The sequence below is a fragment of the Hippopotamus amphibius genome, chromosome 14 (assembly GCF_030028045.1).
Source record: "Hippopotamus amphibius kiboko isolate mHipAmp2 chromosome 14, mHipAmp2.hap2, whole genome shotgun sequence".
In the NCBI taxonomy this organism is placed as follows: domain Eukaryota; kingdom Metazoa; phylum Chordata; class Mammalia; order Artiodactyla; family Hippopotamidae; genus Hippopotamus; species Hippopotamus amphibius.
Window position 1 is genome coordinate 72,941,650 of NC_080199.1, and position 25,264 is coordinate 72,966,913.

Here is a 25,264-nt window from a genome sequence, read left to right on the forward strand (position 1 = left end):
TTAGATTAAGGAGATGTTGATGCATGAAAGGTAACTGACTTGAAACATGCATTCATACCTCAACAGATGAAACTTTAGGAAAAACCTTTAAACTCCTCAGAATTACTGCTTGGAAGCATGGATTCATCCTCTTCTGCATGAATTAATTGATGGGGACAAAGTCTTTAAAATAGGGCTTGATTGTGATTTATAGTTCATTCTGACAATAGTTTCTGTATTATCCACCAATATTTTCTTAATTCAGACAAGACTCATATTATGTTTTTAAAATCTCCACCAAGCATAAAGCAGATAGATTTCCTGGGATACTTATGACGAAAGCTGTTCTTTTTTGAAGGCATCTACAGGGCAGACTGAAATAGTCTTTCCTCCATCAGTATTTCATCTGCTCTGCAATTGGTTTGATTAGATCCAGGTAACAATTGTGCATGGTACTGGCCTGACGAATTTGAGTACCTTTGGGTCGTTGGCCAATTGTTTACCTTGAACTTCATCTTTCAGCTTGTCAGAAAAGAATCTAACACTCATCCCAGCACCAGCACGAACTGCCAAAGAAGCAGAGACTGGAGGAGGCTGTCATTGCAACTGGAACCTCAAATCTGCTGCCCTCACCCAGGGTCCCCTAAGAAGTGGTGAAGTGTGGCACCTCCACACTTCACAAGGGCAAGGCATCCTGGCTCCATGGCTGTAGAAGGCTTATGCCACATGGGACTCTAGCTCCTAGCAGATGCACAGAGAAATTGTTTCACTCAATTGTGTGTGTGTATGTGTGTATATGGGGAGGGCGGGCTGTCCATTATAGGGCAAAACTCTGGCAAATTCATTCTCTTTCACCCAGATGCAACTGAAGGATTCTGTGAATTGTCTTGCTGTAACTCTTTAGAAGGAACAATTCCTGGAATTATTACCAGTACATTTTCTTTTCCATTCCTCTCCCAAAAGTGTCCTTGTATTATATCTTTGAGTAAATGAATAAGTACCTCTACTAAAAGCGAAGAGCATGATGTCAGGTGAATCCTACCCTGGGGAAGATTTAGTGACTAAGGACTCTGTTCTCACTGTGCCCAGTTCAATCATCTCCTCTAAGACTTGAATAAATACACAGAAATAATGTTAAATTTTTTGACAACACAAAGCTGAGAGAGAGAGACAGAGCTAATCTGCTAGACGGTATTATCAGTATTTAAAATTATTTTAACCAAATATGATAAGGATGCAAAAAAATCAATGAAATAAAATTTAGCAAGAATGAAAGCCCTGGATTTAGGTTCAAAACATCAATTTATAAGGAAAGAATGAGGAATACATGGCTTGAAAGTGGGAGGTAATATGCCAGTGGGTAAAGCGTTGGTGGTACCTTGTGGTACCCAGTTTGGAGCACTTGGGACATTGTCCAGAAGAGATGCCAGGATGACAAGATATCTTGAAATGAGGTCAGATGAAGGACAGCTGAGAAAACTAGAACAGTTTACCTGAGAGAGGGGAAAACTTAGTAGTCATCTTTAAATACGTGAAAAATCTGGATTTTTTTTTGGAGGTTATGTTTTGCTTGTTTTTCTTTTCCTTTTTTAAAAAAATTATTTTTATTTTTCTCTAAGTTATGTGCAGTTGCTTGAAGAGTCAAATAGTTCTGCAAGTTTAAGAAGCTTGACCCCTTTCTTCATTTCCATCCCTGAAGGCCTCCACATTTCCTTCTTTTAGATGATTATTTGCTATCTATTCCATGTCTCTAAATTGTATGCTTGCACTGCTTCTTCCTGTTTTTCAGTTTGGGGTATTATCTTTTGACTCTGGACTTGCATTTGCTTAGACTTCTGAGTACTTAGCGTTCGTATTTACCAAGCATCTCGGTCTCCTCTCAAGATATTTGTTGTTCATTCCATTGGTTCTGCCTTTTGAAGGGCCCTGGCAGCCCTATACCTGGTACACAGTTGCCATCTTGGGTCTGTGGGAGGGGAATAATTTTTCCTAGATCCTTCTAGGTTCTTGGCTGAGACCCCGCCCTCCCTACCACAATAAAAGACAGATTAACAGGAGAAAACCAAACAAATTTAATAACATGTAACCTCTCATATACATGGGAGATAGTCCAGGAAAACTAACTCCCTCAAATGGCCCAAGTCATCACCTTGAATACCATCTTCAGCTAAAGACAAAAGAAGATGTGGATGGGGGAGCCAGTTATGTGAGATTATCAGGCAAAGCACAGTAAACAAGGGTAAGGTCATTCATTACGCAGCTTGACATCATTGCTTTCTCCTGATGAGCATTTCTAGAGTTTCAGAGTCATCCTCCCCTTCCCAGTACAGAGGGGGAGATACCCCTACAACTGAAGATTTCCCTTATAAATGTAAGTGAAACAGTAACTTGGTTTTCAGCCCTTCTCCTGTGACTGCTCTTTCTTAGAAATAATCAGCCCCAAATAATCCTTATGGCAAAAAGACATATTTTCAGGTGACATATTCTGCTGCTTTTCAGCTCCTTCCCTCACTGTCACCCTGAAGGTGCCCTCTGCTCCCCTGCTTCTCCTTCTGCCATTTGCCTCTCCTGTTTTCCTGTATCCTGGTTCTTCTTTTGCTCAGTTTCCCTCCGCATTTTATAGAGAAAACCTTTCAGTGGTTTCCTGAGAAGGACACGTATATGGGAAGTACATTTTTGAAACTTTGCAACTTTGAAAAGTGACTTTATTCTACCCCTAAATTTCAATAATAGTTTGTCTGGATATAGAATTCAACACTGGAGACATTTTTCTTTTACAGTTTTGAAGGCGTTGCTCCATTGTTTTCTAGCTCCCAGTGCTGCTGTGGTGAAGTCCAAATCCATTACTGAGTCCTGAGCCTATGCATGGTGAACTGATTTTTTCCTCCTCTGGACATTTCTAGAATCTTCTCTTTGCTCTCAGTGTTTTGGAAAATGTTCTCAAACTATTTATTGAATTATTTTCTTCTCCCTCTTTTCTGCTTTTGTATGCTTAGTGTTTGGATATTGTGCTTTCCAGACTGGTCCTATGGTTTTCTTATCTTTTCTCTTTTATGTCACTTTTTGTTCTACTTTCTGGGAGAATATTATCTTCCAGTCATTCTATTAAGTTAAAATTTTAAAATCACAATTTTAATCTCCAAGAATTCTTTTCTCTCTGGATTTTCCTCTGTAATGGCAACTTCATATTTAACGGATTTCATCTCTTCTCTCCAAAGATAATAATGGTATTTTATTGTTTCCTGCCTAGAAGGGGAAAGTATGGCTGTCAGCGATCTAGGAGGCGTTGCTGCTAATTCTTGGGCCTGCGGGGTGAGGATGTGGGTTCTGTTTTATGAAATGGACTGACTCTTAGCTTTTCCCACAGCTGATCTAAGGATTTAGTTTTTTGGGGTTTCCTAAGTCACTTACCATTTGTTTATCGGCTTTCCAGCTTCCAAATGTTATTGCTGCTATTTCCTCTCATTCACCCCATACTTGTGGGGCTGTGCCTTTGGGGGAAAAAAATCCCTTCGCATTGTTTAGATGAGTATTATTTAGGAGGGAATAAAAGTAGATGCAAGAATTCAGCCTGTTTCCTGGAAGAGCAGAACGCCTATTTGGAGTCACCTAAGGGATCGCTTTCTAATATTTGGAAATAATCCACATCTTTAGGGGCTGCCTCGTGAGGCAGGGGCTGCCTTTTCCTGGAAGGGTCAAGCCAATTTGGAAAGTCTCCTTCTCAGGGATGTGGCAGAGAGGCTTCTGCTTCTACTGGAGTGGTCACTAGTTAGACAAGAGTTCTCCCTGTGACCTTCCTACTCATTTAAAACTCTGATTACATTATGCTTATTCCAGGCTCAGAGTAATGTTCTTATCCAGATATCTTGGAGAAAACGTGCTTTTGTTTTTGTTTCATTTTCTGCACAGCTTACTGTGTACTTTGTGGAAGAATGTCCTTGGTGAAGAAGTGACACTTGGGGGAAAGTTTGTGGTTCTGTCATCAAAAGGTTACAGGTGAATTGGGAGATTGGGATTGACATATATACACTAATATATATAAAATAGAAAAAAAAAGAATTACAGTGCTTGACATAATGTCTAGAATATAGTATGTGCTTAATAAATGTTAGATCTCTTTATGACAAAAAAATTAAATATAAGAGCAGCTGTTAATGAAATAGAAAGCAAATACATAATAGAGAGGCCCAACAATATTAATTCTTTGAAAAGAATTATAAAACTGTCCTATGCTTGTAGAGAAGTCACAAATAAATAAATAAACAATATCATTCACTTGGCTTAAGCGCACTATCTCTGTGTTCAGTTGTAAAGTTAAAAAAAATAATAAAAAATGAGAAAAAGAAAGAAACTATTAAAAAGCCCAACATACTAAAAATATTATTTCTAAGATTGCACCAAACCAGTAAGGCCCAACTAGGGATTATGTAGATGATAATTAGCTGGGACCAACCTTTTCTTAATAATACGTCTTTGAATCTATAATGCTCGTTCAACTTAAATATATCTGACTTACACACACACACACACACACACCACACAAAAGGTTACAGGTGATGAGAAGTCAGTCTCTAGTCATTGTCAGGAAACTGCCACCTAGGTCTCCCTAAAACAACAGTAGGTAGGGAAGAAATCTGCTTCTGGTCTAACACACACGGTCTGCACGTTCCAGCATTTCTCAAGATAAAAAAGGAGACCCTAAAGCCCAACCCAAACTGGACAGTGACAACACCAGAAAACTAGAGGCACTGAGAGATGTTTAGATTTTGTGGAAAGGCTCATGTCCTGAAAGGATTCTTTTCAGTATTTTGTCAAACAGAAATCAATCATTTGCAGCCAAACGATATATCTGACAGTGGCTGGCAGGGCAAGATGAGTATTAAGGAACTTAAAGTTACAACGTGAGCTACTGCTATTTGAACAGCAGGACAAGAAAATAAAGCATGTCTGAAGTTATATCTGGTCAATGGGCAAATTAGGTGCCGTTTATACAAATTTTTCTTATATTCAACTTTCCAGCCACACAGCCATCATGTGCAGTTGATGTGTACACGTGCTCACAAGTAGTTACCTGAGTGCACTCCTTCAGCCATCTCCTCCATGATGGAGAAGTTAATGTCTTATAGTCAGTTTTTAAGCATTTCTAATGCTTGACTAATTTTAAACTAAAAACGAAATCCCTGGAATTCAAAAACTGATGAAAGAGCTAGCATCCACCCATCCATCCACCCATCCATCCACCCACCCATCCATCCATCTACCCATCCATCCACCCATCCATCCATCCATCCATCCACCCATCCATCCACCCATCCATCCACCCACCCATCCATCCATCTACCCATCCATCCACCCATCCATCCACCCATCCATCCACCCACCCATCCATCCATCTACCCATCCATCCACCCATCCATCCATCCATCCACCCATCCATCCACCCATCCATCCACCCACCCATCCATCCATCTACCCATCCATCCACCCATCCATCTGCCCATCCACCCACCCATCCATCCATCCATGTCTACTAGGGACTCAGAAATAAGAGCTCTATTTCAGTCCTCTAGGAGTTCCCAGTCTGGTGAGAGAGACAGATTGAGGACAGGACATTCTGACTCGGGGCTATAATCCAAATCATTGAAATATGCATGGACTGCTTTGGGGACGCGCAGCTCCAAGAAGAGAAAAATGTTTCCCGAGGAGAAGATGCTTAGTGAAGACCCAGAAGGGCACTGTGTTCAGGCAGGGAAAACCACTTATACTGATGCATAGGGCCTTGAGAGGTGAGGGTGCTTGTTAGAAGCCCATCTGATTCAGAACATGATGGGACCTGGGGATGTGAAAGTGCCAGGAAGAGACAAATCTGGAAAAAGAAGCGGGGTCTCCGTCCTGAAGTGTTTTGTGGGTCACACGGAAGAGTTTAGATTTTATCTGACAGCAAAGGGGAGTCACTGGAGGATTCTGAGCAGGACAGAGACATCACGGCCTCTTACAATCTCTTCTGCTACCCCTGGGCTGAGTCACCATCATCACCAGAGTGACTATTCAATATGGAAGCCAGAGCACGTCATCCACGGCTTAAAACCCTGCAGTGGGTCCACCTGCTGCAAGGCCCATGTGACTGACCTTCCTTAGCTCTCTGACCTCACACCTTCCACTCTCACTCTGCATCGATTCTGCTCCAGTGACACGGCCTGTGCTCTTCCTCAAGCCCTCCAGGTACACTCCAATTTACGGCACGTCTCTGGCTATTCTGTTTGCAAGGAATGTGCTTCCCCCAGATATTCATGAGGCTCCTTCCCTCCCCTGCTTTGAGCAAATGCCAACATCTCAGTGTGGCCCATCCTTGCCACACACACACACATACTTGGCACTCTTGATCTTCTGTACCCTGCTTGTCTTTTCCTCTTTTCCACAGCATTTACCACCTTCCAAGATATATAAAATGCTATGTTTATTGTCTTTCTCCTCCCATTAAAACCTAACTCTATACGGGTAGATATCTTTGTTTTGTTCACAGATGTATCTCCAGCACCTAGAACAAACACTGAACGAATAGAGATTAAATTTGCTTTTTTCTTTTTTTCTTTACAAAACAACCCTATGAAAATATGGAGGTCAATGTGCAGGGCTTTGATATTAGGACCAGGGAGGCCAGCTAGGAGTTTGCTGTGATGATGGCCACAGGTTGCATGGGGCAGTGGCTGTGGGGAGAGAAAGGGGGGCCCAGGTTAGAGTTATTAAGGGGACAGAGTTGTCAGGACATGGTGACCAATTATTTGGGTGTAGGAAGAAAGAAGACATGCTAATTTTTGGTGGATGGCGAAGACATAGTGAGCTTAGTTTCAGATATCCTCTCCTTCAGTTCCCAGAGGGATGGGTCTTTCTATATACACAGTACATATTGATTTTATAATTTATTTATTTCCCGTCTATCAACAGTCCCCATGCAAATGCATTCAAATTACCTCAGATTTTTACTGAAATTGACATAATTGATTACAATAATTTACTGCTTTTCCTATTGGCCTTCCTTATGGTCTTATTTGAGATTTAAAAAAAGTCTGTATGCAGTACATCCAAGTACCTTTCCCATTTCTCCACTGTCCATTTTTATATTGATATCCGGAGTTGAAGTCTCTATATCACTACACCTCAGATGCCTCCTAACTTTCCCCCAAGTGATAACGTCCTTAACTAGTTTACTTCAGACCGGAGCAAACTCACTGCAACCCAATCCTTAGGGAAACCACTCTATTTTTTAAAAAATGGCTCTGGCTTCTTTTCAGTTCCTCAAAGCAGTAACCTCCTCTCATAATAAACTGTACCCACTTGCTAGAAACTCAGCAACTTTGTTCTTCCCTTTCTCTGCAGCTCCCAGATGGCCACCAGCTGGTCTGGGCTATTTCTTGCATTCTAATCCCTTTATCCGTCCTCTCGGTTTTCTTTTTGATCTCCTCGGCTCTCCTCTCCTCCTTCTAACAGCCACCACACTTTACCCCTCTTTGGAGACACCTATTTTCTAAGAGAATTTGAGGATTTTTTAGAGCATCACCTCTTTTTTTTTCTTCTACTTTTGTATTGTGAGGAGACCAGCTGCAGGGCTGTGTGGGAGGAAAAGCTTGTCTCTGAGAGCAGGACCGAGCCTCCTGTGAGAAAGGGGTCAGAACAGACTGTTTCCTGACAAGGCCACTGGGGTACAAAGGGGCCAGCGTGTCCCAGAAGCCACCCCTGGGTCTGCAGGCTGTGCTGGCCTCTCTTGAAGGGCGTGGGGGAAGGTGTCCCCTCACTGGCTTTCTCATGGTCACCATTTGATCTCATTTCGGCGGATCTCTGTCCCCTTCCCCTTTACCAGAGAGGGTTGTACCATATTCTCAGCTGTTCTTAAACCACTTTTAAAGGACTGTTATTGATTTGCAAGATGACAGCTGGAAGATTGCTTGAAATGACACATCAGAGAAGTGAAGCTGATGTGTCCGTGTCTTCGGCTGCGTTTGTTGGCCCTGTGAGTTCCATGTTCATGTGTCTGAGGGAGGGTTTCTGTGAGGTCTGGCTGAGAGTCTGCCTGTGAAGTTGGTGTCGTAGCGCACGGAGAGGGGTGGACATGCTTGTGCGTCTGAGTTGTGTCTGTCTGTGTGTGGCCAAGGTGCTGCGTGTGCGTGTGTGCAGGGTCAGGGGGTGTGGCTGCCTGTGTGCACAGGGACTGTGTGTGCGTGTGGCCTGTGAGAGGTGTTGGAGGTGGCTGTGCTGGGCCTGTGCGGTGCAGAGCGTGGAGGGGAGCGATTTCCAGGGGCTTTATGAGTGTCTGCGTTGGGAGACTGTGGGATGAAATTAGGAGACCTGTGCGGGAAATCTGCAGAAAACCTGTGGAGGGCTGTCGACGGCAGTTTGGGGGTATATTTTGAGGTGTTTGTGGAGGATGTGGGGGTGTCTCTAAAGCGTCTGTGTGGTGACAGTGGGGAATGTGTGGCGTGTGTGAGTGTGACTAGCGGTATTTATAGAGCATCTATGAGGTGAATGTGAAGGTGTCTCTGAAGGTGTGGGGGTGACCGTGTGCATTTGCAGCGTCTGCACATTTACCTGTGTGAATGTTTCAGGGTGTCTCTAGGGTGTCTGTGGGCGAATGTTGGTGGCGGGCTTGCTGGCGTCTGGGAGCGTCTTCAGATCTCTGTGTGGCGGCTCTGTGGGCTGAGTGTCAGGATTTACCACCCCTGAAAGTGAGACGGCCTCTGCATGTTCCAACAGGACTATCCTCACCTCCAGCTTCTCTGTCCCAGTGTCGCTGACACAGGCCGAAGACAGCTATCTTCCTAGGGCCCACAGGCACCAACAGCGATAGCACAGGACCTGGAGTGACGCCTTCCCTGAGTGACTGAGGGTGTGGTGTGTGACCATCCCCTGAGGGACCTGAGGTGTGACCTCCCCCTGAGACGGAACTGGGGTGTGACCTCCTCCAAGAGAGGGAAAGGGGTTGTGCTCTCCCCTGGGAGGCACCTGGGGTGTGACCTCCCTCCAGAGAAGAAACCTGGGTGTGTCCTCCTCCTCAAAGGGACCTGGGGTTTAGATGAACCTGACGTGCGACCTTCCCCTGAGAAGGACCTGGGGTGTGACCTCCTCCAGAGTGGGAGTGGGGCTGTGACCTCCCTTAAGAGGGAGCAGCCCAGGTCCTGCTGCCTGCCGCCTGTGTGGAGTCATCTCCGGGACCAACTGGGGGAGAGTGAAGAGGAGGCATGTTCAGCCCCTCTCTTTCCGGCTGTTTCTAAAAATGAGCAAAAGAGCAAAGTCACTTGGATTTCAATCCGCTTTGCGCCAAAGGGAATTATTCCTTCTGCTTAAGCAGAAATGAAATGTTCTGCAGAGACTGTGGTTTTCTCATTATCTCGGAAGTTTAAAATTAACCAATTTTACATCCAATCAGAGGAATCAGGGCCTCCTCATCAACAGGCCCCTGGGGCCAGGATGGTATTTACCTGGAAGGTGTGGGGTTGGGATCAGCATTAACTTTAAGCGCTTTCTGGAAGTCTGGGTTGCGGCTTGTATTTGCTCCCGGGTTTACAAATGGGGGAAGGGCCGCGGAGGCCTCCCTCCTCCGCGGCTTCCGAGGCCCCGCATCTCAGAGATGCCGGCTCAGCCTGGGACCCGGCAGGTCCTTCCTTCCCCGAGCCGAGAGCCTCCTTTCAGGTTGGGTGGCACCCTGGGAGGCACCCAGAGGCAGGGAGGCAGTGACCGGGCTTACCGAAGTCTGAGTCCTGGGCACAGCTGTGCTCTCTTTAGGGTGTTCAGCGCGGGTGTAAGCAGAGCTCGGAATGTGGCCGCAGAGTTCTTTCTTTTGTTTGCAAAAGCGATTCCTTTGTGAATTTCAGAGCCAGAAGCCAGGGGTGTTCATTCCAGACTTACCCCTTCCCATTGATTTCCGTGTACACCTCCTGCTTCCAAGAAGCCCCGCCCACCCCCATACGGCCACTCCTTTACCTCCTTGTCCAGCTGACCCAATGGGGGGTTTGTGGCCCCCTAGCAGGTGCTGGGACCCACCCGAGCCTCACTCCCCAGGAGGCCTCACGTTTGCCTCTCCATCAGATCAGGCTGGTGACTAATCTTCCTTGCCCTCCTTCTGGATACACCTGAATGACCTCAACCAAATCTCAAAACCCGTCTGGGATGAAAGGTGGTGCAGACATTACTGTCTTTGGGTTATGGATGAGGACACGGGGGCAGCCGTAGGCCCTGGCTACAGCCAAGCCACGGAGGGGACAGAGCTTGGGCTGCAGTGTCCCATCACCTCACCCTCCTCTCTCGCAGTCTTGAGCTCCTGCTGGGTGACAGGCACTATCCTCTCTAGCAGCATAACATTAAGTCTGTTGGAAAGGTGAGGTGTATCTATAAAAGCTCCCGACAATGTGCTGAAGGAGAAAGGCCCAGGTCAGGGGCAGACGATGATGCTGCAGTGGGAGGGCTTTGTGCGGCAATCAGGGAGGCCTCATGGAAGAGGCAGGGTTTGATCTGAGTGCTGAAGGCGGGAGAGGAATTAGAAAAGCTGGGATGGAGGGAAGGACACATTCCCAATGTGATGTTTGTAGCCGGGCAAAGATAGTCTTTCCCAGAGCCTGTGAGGAGATGGACTCAGCAGGCCCTCCAGTGGCAAAGAGGAGTGGAAAGAGGGGCAAAGGGAGAGATGACAGTAAGAGAGAAATCTCTGGTGACAAGACGGTTCCGTGCCACCAGCAGAAACGTCCCAGGAGACATATGGTGTGTTGTTGTCTTGGTATTTCCTTCTCAGGCTACGTGGCAACGACAGGCTGACGACTCACCAGTCCTGTCTCCCTCTGTGCTTGTTCACCTTTCCTGGCTTCCATGGCAACCAGGGTGGCGGTGTGCCTGACGTCGGGAATCTGGGCAGAAGTCATTCACAGCACTTCCAGGCATATCTCAGACGACCCCTGCAGGACCCCTCACCCAATCTCTTCCTCAAATGCTGCCTGGATGCAGAGGATCCAAGGCCCCAGGGGAGCGTGGGTCCCCGCATCACCACATGGAAGCCACCCACCAAGTGCAGGCAGTGAGCCATTACATGAGCAGGAAATCCATTTCTAACGTGAGAAGCCACTGAAGGTGGGGGCTTGTTTGTTACAGCAGCTTGTCCACCTTGACTGACACAGGCAGATGATGCTTTATCTGCTACTCTGAGGACTTTATGTTTAGTTCAAGTGTCCATCCTGACTTGCTGTGACTAGTTTTGGTTTCCCTGCCCTATCCTCTGAACCCAGTAGAATGATCTGATCCATCCTCAGAAAACACTTCTCGAATGAATGAATAAATGCACCGACTTTGGAGGTCCGTAGTGGTCTCCATGAGAGGGGAACATCAGAGCAGAGCAGGTAAATGAGGACAGCAGGGGGTGGGAATGAAAAAATTAGAAAGAAGACGAAAAAGCAAAGCCAAACCCTAAGCTATCTTAAGAGCATTTTCTGGGTTTATTCTTTTACCCCATGGCAACAGTTACATGGAGGGATTATGTCCTTGCTTTTAAAAAAGCATGCGTTATTCCCCTATTAAGTCAATTTAGAAATTAGACTTAAACGTCAATATTTACCTTAATAGTTCACCGACAGAAGCCAAAAACAGAATGTTCACACATCCCTGCAACAAAGTTTAAAAAAGAAAAGAAAAATAAATTCCCCTCAGAAGCAAAAAGCCAACACATTCCATTGATTTCCCGCACACTAAAAGCTTGTGTTCTCTCGGCAGAAACAACAAGCAATCTTTTTCCATTTAAAAGGGAGGCGATAGTTTTCAGGTGTCTCTGTTTCTCCTCAGATAGATGGGCTTTCCTATCTAGCAAGCGGATCTGCCATAACCTTGAGTGGAACCTGAGCGTGGACAGGCTGCCCTGCCCAAATCCTCGGACCAGGAGCACAGAGAGCTCCCTACCGCATGTGACAATGCACTTGGAGGACCTTGATCACTCTGGGATATTTCTCACAGTGACCTGCACTTGGAGCACCATTTGCCACAGAGGAAAACACTGGCATAACAACAGGGCATATAGAATAGCAGAGCTTGCTGTCTCTTGCTGCTAGTTTGTTGATGGTATCCTATGCTCCTGGAATAAGCGCCAGGCACCGCTCTAACTAGCTGCTTTGCATGCCTTATCTCGTTAAATCTTCACCATAATCCTCTGGCGCAGGCGATTTTATTATTTCCATTTTACAGATGAGAAGACTGAGGCAGAAAGAGCTTGAATGGCATGCCCAAGGTAACAGAATTCCTAAGTGGCATAAACTCTGGACTTGCTACAGTTCACCTGGTCTCTGAGCTCAGGTGGATCAGCACGGGATTGAGCTATGGTCTTAGCTGAGTTCACAGTCTGTGGAGTTCACAGTAGGTCATGTCATTTTCTTGCTCAGTCTGGATACAAAAGCAATCTCAGTGTGCTGTTCTTTTTTATTTTAACCTTAGGATGACATACACCCAAAATTCTGCATCACGTGTCTTTTGTAAGATTTTCTCCAGCGCATCATCTATTAATGAGAATTATATTAGCATCACTGGGTTCTGTCACTTTTTCCTGCGATTACAGTACCATTTAGAAACTCTCTTTGTTTCAAGAAATCATGGTATACTCTTGCCCTCTCTCCACATCTCTCCTCCTAGTTAATGTGTCATTTTCTTCCTCCACGTTCCCTCCTCAGAGCCCTGCAATCCGGCTTGTCTCCCTGTTCCTACAGGCTCCACTTCTAATACATGGAGTGCAACTGTCTCCGTCTCTCATCTTCCCAGAGCCCCCTGGATGCTCAGCTGCTAACGAGGTCTTAGCCCTCTGCTCTTTTCTTCCAAAACACTCTCTCTCTCCCCCTCCTTCTTCCTTCTCTCTCTCTCTCTGTCTCTCTCCCTCCCTCTCTCCCTCCTTTCCTCCCTCCCTCTCTCTCTCTCATGCTCCCAGAATATCACAGCCAAGCTGTCTTCCCTAAGCCAATGGCGCCCATGTCTGCATCCCTACCCCAAATCCCGAGCTGGGATAGCAGTTTCCCACACGACCCAGCACGTGGAGGATGTCACACTCTCCATGCGTATAAGCCATACTAAGTAGCTGGAACACAGCTCCCTTTCTGAGAGGCTCCGTAGCCCCCGGGGCCTGCTAGTCTCTTGGCTTCCTGAGGACGTACCTCGGAGCTGGATAAAATGAGAAGGGCTGAGGAGACCCTGCCGGCCTGGACAGCGTGCTCCATAAAAACGGTTTCCTTGCACTTTCCTTTCCCCTCCTTCTGTCCCTTCCGGTGTCTGCCTAGGCGTGGCTCCGTGGCTGTGTCTCGTGGGGAAGGGAGCTCCAGCCTTCCTCCACCCCATCCACCCTGGGGCCACCTCCACTTAACCCCTCACCCATCGGGCCTGGAACAGTGCGGGGCTTAGACCCTGTCTCCCAGCCCTGATTTCCCCAGTTAACCACCCTATTCCCGGGCACCAGGTAAATCCTTCGAACCCAGGGCTCTCCCTTTGCCACTTTCCTGCTAAAGAAATCACTATGGTTCCCTGCTACCAATGAATTTAGGTAAAGACCCTTTAGCTGGATTTCAAGATCCTCCATCAATAGGGTCTCTCATTCATTCCACATTTCCACCTCTACCCCCCAAAGTGGGAGCTCTCGCCTGCGGTCCACCAGCCACCCCGCCTCCTGCTCTGCTCCCGTCTCTGTCTTGATCAATCAGACCCCTTCCTCTACCCAGACTCTCTATTTCCTTCAGGATCTAGCTAATCCATAAAGACTGCCTTGCTTCCCCCAGTCCAAAACGTCCTTTATCCCCTCTGAATTCCTCTAGCATTTCTAGTCAACACTGTGCACCCTTCAAGGGCCATTCGTAGGGTTTGTTGAATTCTTACAATGTACAAAATTGACTCAATCTCTCCCCAAAATAACTCCACGAGATGAATAAATGTCCACCCAATTTTGCAGATGAGAAAACAGGTTCAGAAGGAGAATGTGCCCAAAACTGCGCCTGGGATTTGAATTCAGGAAGTCTGACCCCAAAGCCCACACACCTCACAGCTGCCCTGTGTTAAATACTCTGTATTCATTTCTTTTTGTCTCCCAAAGGATTCGGTGGCGAAGATCATTTATTGTATTATTTCTTTTTCTTTTCCAGTGGGCCTAGCTAAGGGTGGAGCACATGGTATTTATTTAATAAACACTTCTTTTGGCTTCTGACTTCTAGACTTAAAGATACTGTGACCCCAATTGAGTTAAGCAGTTGATAAAGCCAGTGGTCACACCAAGATTATCTGCCTGATAAATGGCAAATAATAATCAGGACCAGGCCGTAGTGACCAGTGACATCCTGACAATAAACTGCTTAGCCCGTTTTTCCTTTTCCTTTGGAAAAAAAGAAAACCAATGTTCAACAACAACAAACCTGAGCTCTCATTGCTAGTCTCAAATCATTTTGCTTCCAACTCTTATTCAAATCATCTCAGGGGCTTTGTTGACATTATCTGAGAATGATTGTAATCCCTCTTTCCAAAAGGGGAGAGGCACCAAGTTGTCAAGCTATACCTTTCTGTCCACAGAGATCTGAGGTCTGAGGTCACCTCCCTACTTGCTGCAAGGCCAGCTGCCTGCCCCAGGCCTCTCTGGATGCATTTCTAAAGGGTAGTATTTACAGTGTTGGATAGCTGGGCACGGTGGGGCTTAATGGGATTCTTAATAAAGGCGGCTATCATTAAGACAGGGAGCACAGGCAAGGTGCCCTTGCCTTTGAGGAAAGGACGGCTCAGCACAAGACGAATGCTCCTCCTGGGCTTGGAAATCATGCAGGTCAAGTGCCTTGTCATGCATTAACAGGCTTTTTAAGTTCCCAGGCAGATTGAGAGGAAGGGCTTAGATAAATGAAGCAGAGGAATCATGCGATCTGTCTTGGTAGCAGAAACACTGAGACACAGCAGCTGCATTTAAACAGAGCAATTTGCTAAATGAGTGGTCGGCTACGTTCCAGATGGCCAATGTGACACAGGGCTTGGAGGAAGCCTTTATTCAATCCTGCATCTGTCTAGACTGAGACATGAAAGGCCAGGTTATAGTCACTGCAGCAGCAGCCGCCGCTTTGAAACTCTTACATAAAACCTGTTCAGTATCACCAATGAGGCAGCTTGGCTGGAGACCAGCTGGAGAGGATGTGGCAGCCTGGCGTGCGTGCAGCCTCAAGGAAAGCCAGCTTCTCGGCTGAATGATGGCCAGCTCAGGACGGGGGCTCTCTCTGCGCACCCCCGCCTGCTGTATCACTTCACCCACCTCCCATGTGCAGGGAGACAGTGATCTTAATAGGAGGAAGCACCAGGATGAGGTCAGAAGGCAGAGATATTGGTTGTGCTCCATGTGCCTTCTTTATGTGCACTTTTAAATCATTTCCCATGTATTTTGCCCTGGTTTTTCTAGTTAGGTTGTCAAATTCCCAATGTGGACAAAAGAATATTCTTGGTTTTTGCCTATGACCCCACTCTGTTTTGCCTTCTTCCTTCCTCTAGCACCTAATTCAGTCCTGACTTGAGCACCTCTTTAGAGATGATACCTCAAAGATAATTGGCTGAGAAGGCTGGAGGTAGACCAGATGACCACTCAGTTCTGGGGCCTTTGGGTCCATGAGACATGTTGACTGACTGATTTGGACTAGGTAAGGCAAAATGGAGCCACTTGTTGGGCGTCTTGCCCAACTTTAATAAAATAGGCAGCCATAGAGCTTCATTGAGCTGGTATGAGGACCTACAGGAAGGCAGCTCTACTGACCTATTTCTCCCTAGTAAGTTATACCTCAAGCCATTTAATTTTTATGATTGGATTGAAAGTTTCCATGGGTTGAGGCTTCCACTATGTTCTTCAGCAGCCATTCAAGTTTCACGGTTGGAACGTTCTGACCAATCAGTAAACAAGCCTGCTTCCCCCCACCCCAGCACGGTCCCAGAACCCTCTGGGCCTCCACACTGGACAGCAGCTTCGTTTTTTTTCTGATGAAGGAGGAAAAGTTTAACCTGATGAATCACCAGCAGCACTGCCTGCGACATTCTGGGGAAGCTACAGTTTGCTTAGGAAGAACTCCTAAGCACTTCACTTATTGCGGTTTCTGATTTACACAGATGTGGAAAATTTTGAGTTCTGCTGTATGCTCATACACCAAAGCTTTCTCACCACCGTTTTTCTCTCTTAGAAGTTTCCTATCATCGGGACTATGTCTACCCTATAGTCAGCCCGAAATAAATGAATTAAATGAACAAGGCTGTCCTAGGAGGGATTAAAGCACTCTCCCCATGCCAAGCTCACCCAGATACCACTTCTTATGTAACCATCTCTGCCCAGTTTCCTCATCTGTTCCACTAAGCACAGAAAGTGATTCAAGGGACTATTTTTTTGTTTTCATTTCTCCCAAGGATGGCACATAACTAGCATCATTCTAGATGCATAGGTGAAAAGCTAACCCACACATACTAGGGATGCCTTTGGACATGATTGGCCTAGATTTATTAATGGAGGTCTTTGTGGCAAGAGTCCAGGCTAGAGAAAGAGAGTTATTCTAGTATCTGTAATATTCTAGTAGTAGATATGCCAAAAAGGTCAGAGCAACGTTGCCACTGAACTCTGAGATAGTTACAAATCTGTTCCAGTCCTTGCAATGTGCAAATAGCTCAGAAAGGGTATAAAAGTAGATGATTAACCTTCTTCAGAAAAAGGTTTCCTCAGACTCACAGACTAGAGAACAGACTTGCGGTTGCCATGGGGGAACGGGTGGGGGAGGAAGGACTGGGAGTTTGGGATTAGCAGATGTAATCTATTATATATAGGATGGGTAAACAACAAGGTCCTACTGTATAGCTCAGGGAACTATAGTCAATATCCTGTGATAAACCACAGAAAAGAATATAAAAAAAGAATGTCTATATGTATATAACTGAGTCACTTTGCTGTACAGCAGGGATTGGCACAACATTGCAAATCAACTATATGTCAATTTAAAAATTTTTTTTAAAAAAAGAAACAGTATCTTAGTATGCTGAATGCAACACTGATGAGTATTATCAAATGATCTTTAAAGTGTATGATCCTGGGCTAGATGCAACAAAGAAAGAAGCCCAAGGATAGTCCCTCATTGAGACAGCCTCTGTGGTACCACGATGATGAACCAGGTTTCCCTCGTCTTCATCAGCATGTCACCAGTGTAGCTTCCCTTATGCTGAATGTGTCCCCGATTCCAGGGATACGTGCCCATCAAGAAATATGCAAATTGTGAAAATCTTGAAAGCTGACATAGGGTGGTCAGGTGGCCTTAGGCGATAAAACAGGAAGAGCCAGTGCTTCTACTTCATAAACTTATTTCTCTCTCAGGCACAACTCATAGCTTTGCTAGATGACAACACGAGCTTTTTAACACTACCTTCGGTGTAAGCCTTTTTTCAGCCTAAAGAAAATTTGATTTTAAAAATGAGCAGCAAATGAAGGCTTAATACTGTTTGAAAAGGTCGAGCCCTCTTAACATTCAAATATAGCTCCACAAAGAGCCACCCGTGATTGACATTTTATCTTATTAAAGTGCTGTTAATTAAGAATCACAGCCACAAGCAACAGCGATTAAAGCAGCAGACCCCGCAAACTATTCCTGAAACAGAAATGCAACTCTGATTTGCTTAGAACCGAAATCAAAGGATCACAGAATACGGGCTCATTCACTTCCGGTCCACTAGGGGACAGTGCAGGACCGAGTTTCCCCCAGACGGCTTTCAAGACGGTTGCTATATATACACCTGAAGTGTGGCAGGCCTTCTGCACAAAGTGAGCAGTGCCGCAGCGATGACAGGTGCAGGGAGCAGCCAGTTATTGCTACCAGCACAGTCTGTCACAAGGATGAAGTGAAATGAATCATTTGCATTTTTACCAATGAACTTGCATCATAATGAACAGGCAATGTCGCCTGGACGGGCCCTGGTGTCGACTCCCTGGCTTCAGCTGGACCCCTGCCAGGCACCAGGCTGGACCACGCCCAGGGCTGCAGCGCGGTGGACAGAGCCCGGGAGCCGGATTTAGCGGTCGCTGGGGGCTGGGGACCACACGGGCACGAATGACCGTGGCCGAGGATGGGGGTGGGGGTGGGGCTCCCTCTCCCATCTCATCCCGCTGCCCGCGTCCATTGGGGGAATTCCAGGCCTGGAAGCGGTGCCGCACACATCCAGGGACGCCATTCATGTCGCAGTCTGTGTGAATGGCGCCCCCTGGAGTTGGGCAGTGAGTGCAGAGTCCCTGCTCCCACCGTGCAGGGCCCTGGACCAGGGGTCTCTGCGGAAGCCCCATCTGCCCTCTCTTGGCTCCTCAATTTAAACAATCTGCCTTAAAAGGCTCTAGGGAAAATAGGTAACTCCCGAGCAAAATTAGAAATTGGGGCCAGTGGATCTCAGTGTCTGCCATGGTCCCTCCTCCTTCTTCCCCTGTCCCATTCTCTGATCCAAGTATCTGGTACCCTCCTGATGGTCTGTCTTTGTCTTGTTCCAACATGCTCTTCAAAAAGATTCTAGGACATCACACCATCCACTTCGGTTGTGTTTACATCACTCTGTCTCCTCAGCAGAATTTGCATTTAAACCTTATTTCTAAATGTGAAGCAAAATCCAGAGAAAGGATTCCTCCCTCCCGGCCCCTTTCCTCTTGGCCCCGATTAACAGGAGCCTCCCCTGCCCAACGGGAGGCGAAGCAGCTGTGCATTTTCCCCTGTGCTCTGACCTTAAAGCTTTCCGAGTGATTCCTTCATCCCCAGCCCCGTTTCTTCACACATTTACCTGGAACATCCCTTTCGTTTTACTTGAAAGCCAATAAAGCACAGCAGTGAAATGCAGGCTCAGAGCAGATTGCTTGGGTTCAAATCCCAGCTCTATCACCTCCCAGCAGCGTGTCACCTGGGGAAATTGAGTGACTGCTCTGTGCCTCAGTGTCCCCGTTCTCAGCAATGGCAATAAGAACATCACTGGGCGGCAGTGGTGTGACGACTGAAGGCACTGAGTACAGCACCAGGCAGAGGCGAGCACTCCATACCTGTTACTTGTTAGTATTTTATGCATTTGCCATAATGCTGTATTTCCTTTTCTCTTTCCTCCTCTTGTGCTTCAGCTTCAAGACACAGATGCTCCCACTCGCTTCCCTCCCCCTTGCTCCTCCCTGAAAGGATGGCAGATGGTCTCCTGGCCCCTGAATCATTGCCGACTGCCCCCTCCTGCCCTCTCCTGCCCTCCACACACCTACCTGATCATCATCATAGAGAAGCAGGCACTTGTCAGGATCCTCGTAATTAAAGCAAAGAACGAAAAAAGAAAACATCTTCAGACATCAAGAACAACAAGAGCTCCGGGGAAGGGGGGGGGGGGTGGGGATCCGATGAGTGTCCTTTATGTCACGCCTGTGTTCTATTTGCAGAACAGTCTTGGAAATAGGCACTTGTTTACTTCGCCCAGATCAGAAGTGATTTCAGATTTCTCTTCCTTTAATCGTCTCCTTCCACTGTGCAGGTTCATAATTAAAATAAGAAACTTATTTGTAACGCCAGTGCCGCAGCTGAGAGCTAACTAAGAGGAGATGCTTGGGCTGATGAACCCTCCGTCAGGTAGACCCCAAACCTCATCAGCCGGCCCGGAAGGAGAGGCAGGGACTTCCCTGACAGGTCAGCATCTCCTCCATCAGATGGGAACTGGGGGGAGCAAAGAAGAGGTGACTGGCTCCCCGATCCTAGTGTACAAGGTGGAGAGTGGCCAGATTTTCATGGGGAAATGCTACACCACCTCACTTTGGGTAAATGGCTGGCTCCAAGGGTAGGGTGCCCACTGGCTGGTGCCAGGATCAGAGGGAGGGAAACAGCTGCTGATGGAGGAAGACTTGAGCACCGGTGGAGTTGGCTGGGAGAAGGGATGAAGGGGCCGAGAAAGAGTAGGAGGAGAGGGTGGGACAGTGGGCAACCAAGTGGCAACCCTGAGCATGTGACCTTTCCCAGTGACCCCTCCAATTTCAGTATTATCCACAAAAATTACTAAATGTTTGGTGTGGTTGGATTTCTTGCCAAAACCAGTAAAGGAGCCAAGAAGATACAAGAGGTGGAGGTCTGCCAATATCTGGGAAATATCAACTCTACAACTACAAGGCTTGTTTGACATTATGTGGCTACATTACATTTTTTTTTTGGAAATACAGTTGATGTACAATATTATGTTAGTTTCAGGTGTACTGCATAATGATTTGACACTTGCATACATTATGAAATGATCACTGTAAGTCTAGTAACCATCTGTCCCCATACGTGGCTACATTAAATTTGATGAATAATTTGTCACTTTGTATTAGATTAATTTATTGCTCTTATTTCAAAGACAGAAGGGACCTACTAGAGACATTTCTTTCCAGTGTCAGTACCAGAAAGCTATGTGTGTCTTAAATATGAACACTATGAAGTGATTCATGGATGTTGTTTCCCTCTTTTTTTCTGGCGTCTAGGAAACTCAAAGAAAAATATGCTATTCATTTCTAAAAATTGTTTAGGGTATTATGGAGTATATTTTGTTCATTGACTTTGTCTTCCTATAAATATTTTTTCCCTTCACCTTCATTCATCTGTGTGCACGTGTATTATCCTTTATTGTATTCTCTATTCATTGCTGTAAACGTCCCCAAATCCTCTTTTAGACAATACGGCTATTAATAAACAAAACCACAAATAAATACATTTTTGCCTGTCCTGGAAGTTCTTACACTTCAATCTTTTACTGTACAGAATATTCCTCAAGTTTTGCTGTTAAATCTGTTGGTTAATCTTTTCTGGACTTCTGTCCTTAGAGTTCTGCTTTTGCAAAAGACATTTCTTCACCCCCCATTTTATTAAGATGTTCTCTTATATTTTCTTCTAGTATCTACTTTAAAAATATTTAGACCTTTATTTGGAATTTGTTTTTACGTATACTGTAATTTAAGGACTTAATTTTTCCCTTAACAAATAGCTAACAATTATTTGTTAGACTGTTCTCTCACTAATTTGAAATGCTTGTTTTAGCAAATACTACCTTCCCTTTATACATAAGTCATCATTGATTTATTCGTCTCTCCTTTGCACTAGTATCTTATCTCTTTCATTTACTGTAACCTAACAGCTTGCTTTGATATCCAGTAGGTCCAGTCTTTCCTCCTTATTCTTTTTCAACATTTTCTTGGCTATTTTCACATATTTACTCTTCCAGATGAACTTTAGAATCAACTTGTTGAGCTTCAAAACAATCTCTCAGATACTTTGATTGGAATTCCACTGTACTGGACATTTAATTTGGGGAGAGGTGACATCGTCACAGTATTAAAATTTCCCATTGAATGTAGTTGCTTCCCTTTTACTTGGGTTTTCTTTTACATTTTTAAGAAAGGTTCTTATTGCTCTAGATATATCTCACACATGTCTTGTTAGCATTATTTCTGGAAATAATCAATTGTCTACCAGTCAATTTCTTCCTTAGACAGAGAGGAAGTGAGAAAGATAGTAAAGAGTCAAGTTCCTCGTGGCCAAGGTATTCCTGTTACGAAGCCATGTTCACCTGCAAAGGTCTGACGTAACCTTTGCCCAGGAAGGACCAGTTCAGCCCATGTACGATAATGGAACTACTTGCTGTCTAAGGACAGTCACGCAGTTGAGTAAATTACAAAAAAAAATTAAAAAATAAATCCTACGTGTCCCCCAAGAAGACAAAGATCAGAAGCTCTCCACTGGGTTGTCGAAAAGACCTGTTTGGACTCTCAATTTTTCTCTATACTTTATATTTTTACAGAAGATTTAAAATATAAAATTCAACTCCTTGCACACATTGTCATCCTCCCCTGCACAACGCTTTTCATAATTCTTGGGATTTGAATATCAATCATATATAATCCATCCAGTCTACTGGTTTCTCATTTCCTTGACCTACCTTTAACGGTCTTGTCTTCTACCATATTTCAGCCACTCACTGCCCTGATTTTGTTCTCAGTAATACCTGGAAACCCTCCAGAATCTCCATTTCAAACATTCTTCCCCCAGTCTTTCTAATTTATTCACACTATACTCCAGCTTTAACTCTAAGACTTTCAATCCATTGATCCTAACACATTTTCCATGCCTCATTTTCCTTCATATCTGGCTTAAATTCCATGGTCACTTATAATCACTTCCACCTATATACCCTCAACTTTCTCTTTTGTTGTTGCTGTTCTATTTTGGCAAGAGTACACCCCTGATTCAAACTGACTTTCCACCCATCCCCTGCATGCACGCACTTGAAACTCTCTGTGTTGAGTAGTCTGACTTGAAACTCATGACCACAAACCACGAATAATTCTTAGCGCTTCCTGGCAGCCATCCCTCACCTCCCACTCTCCAAGTCCACTTCACACTTCCTCTTTTCTCCGAAACTCTCCAACACTTCTTCCCAATGTCCATTCTCAGATGGAGATCTTGCTTCCGGAGTCATCAAGAAAATGGAAACCCTCAAAAGAGGCTCCACCAGATCCCAGCACACACGCCCACACTCATGTGCACACAGACCCACCCCCTCGGGCTTCCTCCCCGCGGTCAGCCCTCCACACGTGCACTGGATCCCATCCCTTCTTGCCATCCCAAGGCTGCCTGCCGTTCAGCGCTTCTCCCCTCTCTCTCCCGCACCATCCAGATTCTGGATCGTCCCCATCAGCACACAAACATGTTCTTATTTCTCTCGTTGAGGAAAATAAAAAACACTAGTCTCTGTCCCCTCGCCCCACCAACTCTCACCCCATGTTTCTCCTTCCCTTTCCAGAAAATTTACTTGAAAGAGGGGTTGATTCTGCCGTCTTCCTGTTCCCAATCAATAGCATTCCCGTCTGGCTTGTCCACCTTGGACAAAACTGCAGTGACTTTCCAATGGAACTTCTGGGTCGTCATCTTTCTAGCATCTGCCCTTGACGCCGATCACCCAGGTTTGAGTGTCCAGGACGCAGCCCTTGCTACCTGCACGTGCGCCACCCGCCAGCGCATTCCAGCAGCCCAGGGCCTCCGACTCCACCTCCTTATGCTAATGACTCTGACTCCGCCGAACACGCACGCGCTGAGCACAGCGAATTTCCGCATCCGCTGCCCTCGCCTGGTCCTTCTTTCTCATAGCCGTTATCACGTTCTCACATCCTACGTAATCATCTAGTACGTTGATGGTTTATTATCTGGAAGCCAGGCTCCACTAGACTAGGGGTTCTTGCTTGCTTTAGTCGCTAATACAGCCTGCACGCCCAGAGCAGTGCCGGGCCCATAATAGGCTACACTGATCTCTGCTGTAGATGCTTTCCTGTGTTCCAGGCCGGCCACGCCCAACTCCCTGCACACACCCAGCCCCAGCCCCACGCTCACCGCAGAGCCTCAGGCCTCGCCTGGAACCCCGGTGCCTCAGTGTTGCTCTTCCCTCAAGCCTCTCCCCCAGCAGCATCCAGTGAGCACTGCCCTGTCCCACCCCCCTCCCCCTCCCCGCCGCCCATGTGCTTTCTAGTCCCTTCTGTGCTGTATGTCTTCTCCTTGGCCCTCGCACCCTAACACACTCCATATTGAGCTTATTGTCTGCCTCCTTCCACGAGAACGGAAGTCCCCCGAGAGCAGAGCTTTAATCTGTTTCTTTCACTGCTGTGTCTCCAGCACCGAAACAGTGCCTGGCACGCATATGTCGAAGGGACTTACTCAGAAAGCATCCTTTATAAAGTTCTCTGCAATCAACTCCCACACTTGTCACCACGAGTGTGGGACTGGAAGACAGTTAAGCACTAGCTGGTGGCAGTGGGTCTGGCTGGCACACTGCACCCACATTCCTCCGGGTGCCCTCATTCCACCTCGCCTCCTTGGCCTCCAAGCCTCAGTCATTATCACAGCCTCACCTAGAGGCCACAGGTCTCCCAATTCACACTCCCCACTGCCCTTGGCCTCCTTGATTTCTCAACTTCAGTCGCCCAGGCAAACTCAGGGCAGCCCCTCGCTCGCTCTGGGCTCTGTCATCCAGTGGAATGAATGCTGGTGACTAGCCTAGTGTCTGTACTGGCTAGGCACTCCCCCCAACACATTCATTCCTTCATTCTTCAAATAGTTATTGACTGTATACCATATGCCCAGCACGGTTCAAGGCTGATGGGATGTAACAGAGAAAGTTCTTGCCATTGTGGAGCTCACATTCTCAGGGGGAGGCAGATAATACATAAATAGCCCAATAAATAAATCATCGGTCAGATGATGCTGATTGCTATGGAGATAAATAAAGCAGGGTGAAGGCAATAAAGAACTCTGGGTCTGGGGGTGGGAGAGTGTGTTTTCATGGTCAGAGAGACCTGTCACAGAAGTGGGTGACACTGGATTGAGCCACGTGGATTTCAGAAGGGAAGGTCGCTCCTGGGGATGATAACGGCAAATGCAAAGGCCCTGAGGTGAGCGTGTGCTTGGGGTGTTCAAAGAACAGTAAGGTGTGCAGAGGCCTGGAGCAGGGTGGGCAAGCAGGAGGGTCCTAGTAGGGGCAGCGTGGCCTGGAGGAAGCATAAAGGAAGGGGGAAATCCCCCAGAACAGAAGGAGAGCCTCCTTGGGCTGGGGAAAGAGTAAGAAGAGCAGAAGAAGAACCACGAGGGAGGGGCAGGAAGAGAGAGCTGAGGGTCCTAGTGGGCACCCAGCCCAGCTTCCCAGGAGGCTGCCAGGCGGAGCAGTGGTTCCCCAGGAACGGGAGGGAAGTGGCTGCGTGGAGCTCCAGGCAGACGTGTCACCTGCAGCCTGGTGCAGAGTCTGGTGTATGAGACAGCCTCAGGCCTGAAAGGGCCTTGGCAACAGCTTCCCACCAATGGGCCCCTGAAATGTGGTACCATGTGGGTGGGGGAACCCCTGCAGTGACTGATATTATGGTGGGTGCTCAAAATAGAATTGAACTCGAGTTTTGGAAAATAAAGTAAGTTATAGTTCTTGTGCATCCAAGGTCACAGACTAAGATTCACACTTGCTACATTTTCTAAGTACGTTAAAATCAGGGGAAACAAACTGTCGTGCACCGCTGGCTTATCTTTCACAAATCTTTGCCCCGGATGTTGGCATATTTTTCTTACAACAAGACTTGAAAAAAATGGAGAGAGTTGGCTTAAGTGGAGATCTCTGCTCTGCTGCTGCTTACCCGGAAAGGAGGCTTCGAGCCTGCCTCAAAGCGTGAAATCGCCGACTTCTTTAAGAGAGAGACTCCAGTGGTTTTTCTGCCATAAAAAAAAAAAAAAAA

At 46.4% G+C, this 25,264-nt stretch overlaps 1 protein-coding gene across 1 annotated transcript in view; it reads right to left on the reverse strand.

Annotated features, from left to right (window-relative positions):
• The window catches only part of LOC130835609 (WD repeat-containing protein 49-like), a 105,900-nt gene that overhangs the window by 53,101 nt on the left and 27,535 nt on the right, over positions 1-25,264 (reverse strand). Inside the window, 2 exon segments of the mRNA XM_057707215.1 lie at positions 18,067-18,225; positions 19,785-19,893. Coding sequence (XP_057563198.1) covers positions 18,067-18,225; positions 19,785-19,893 — 268 coding nt within the window.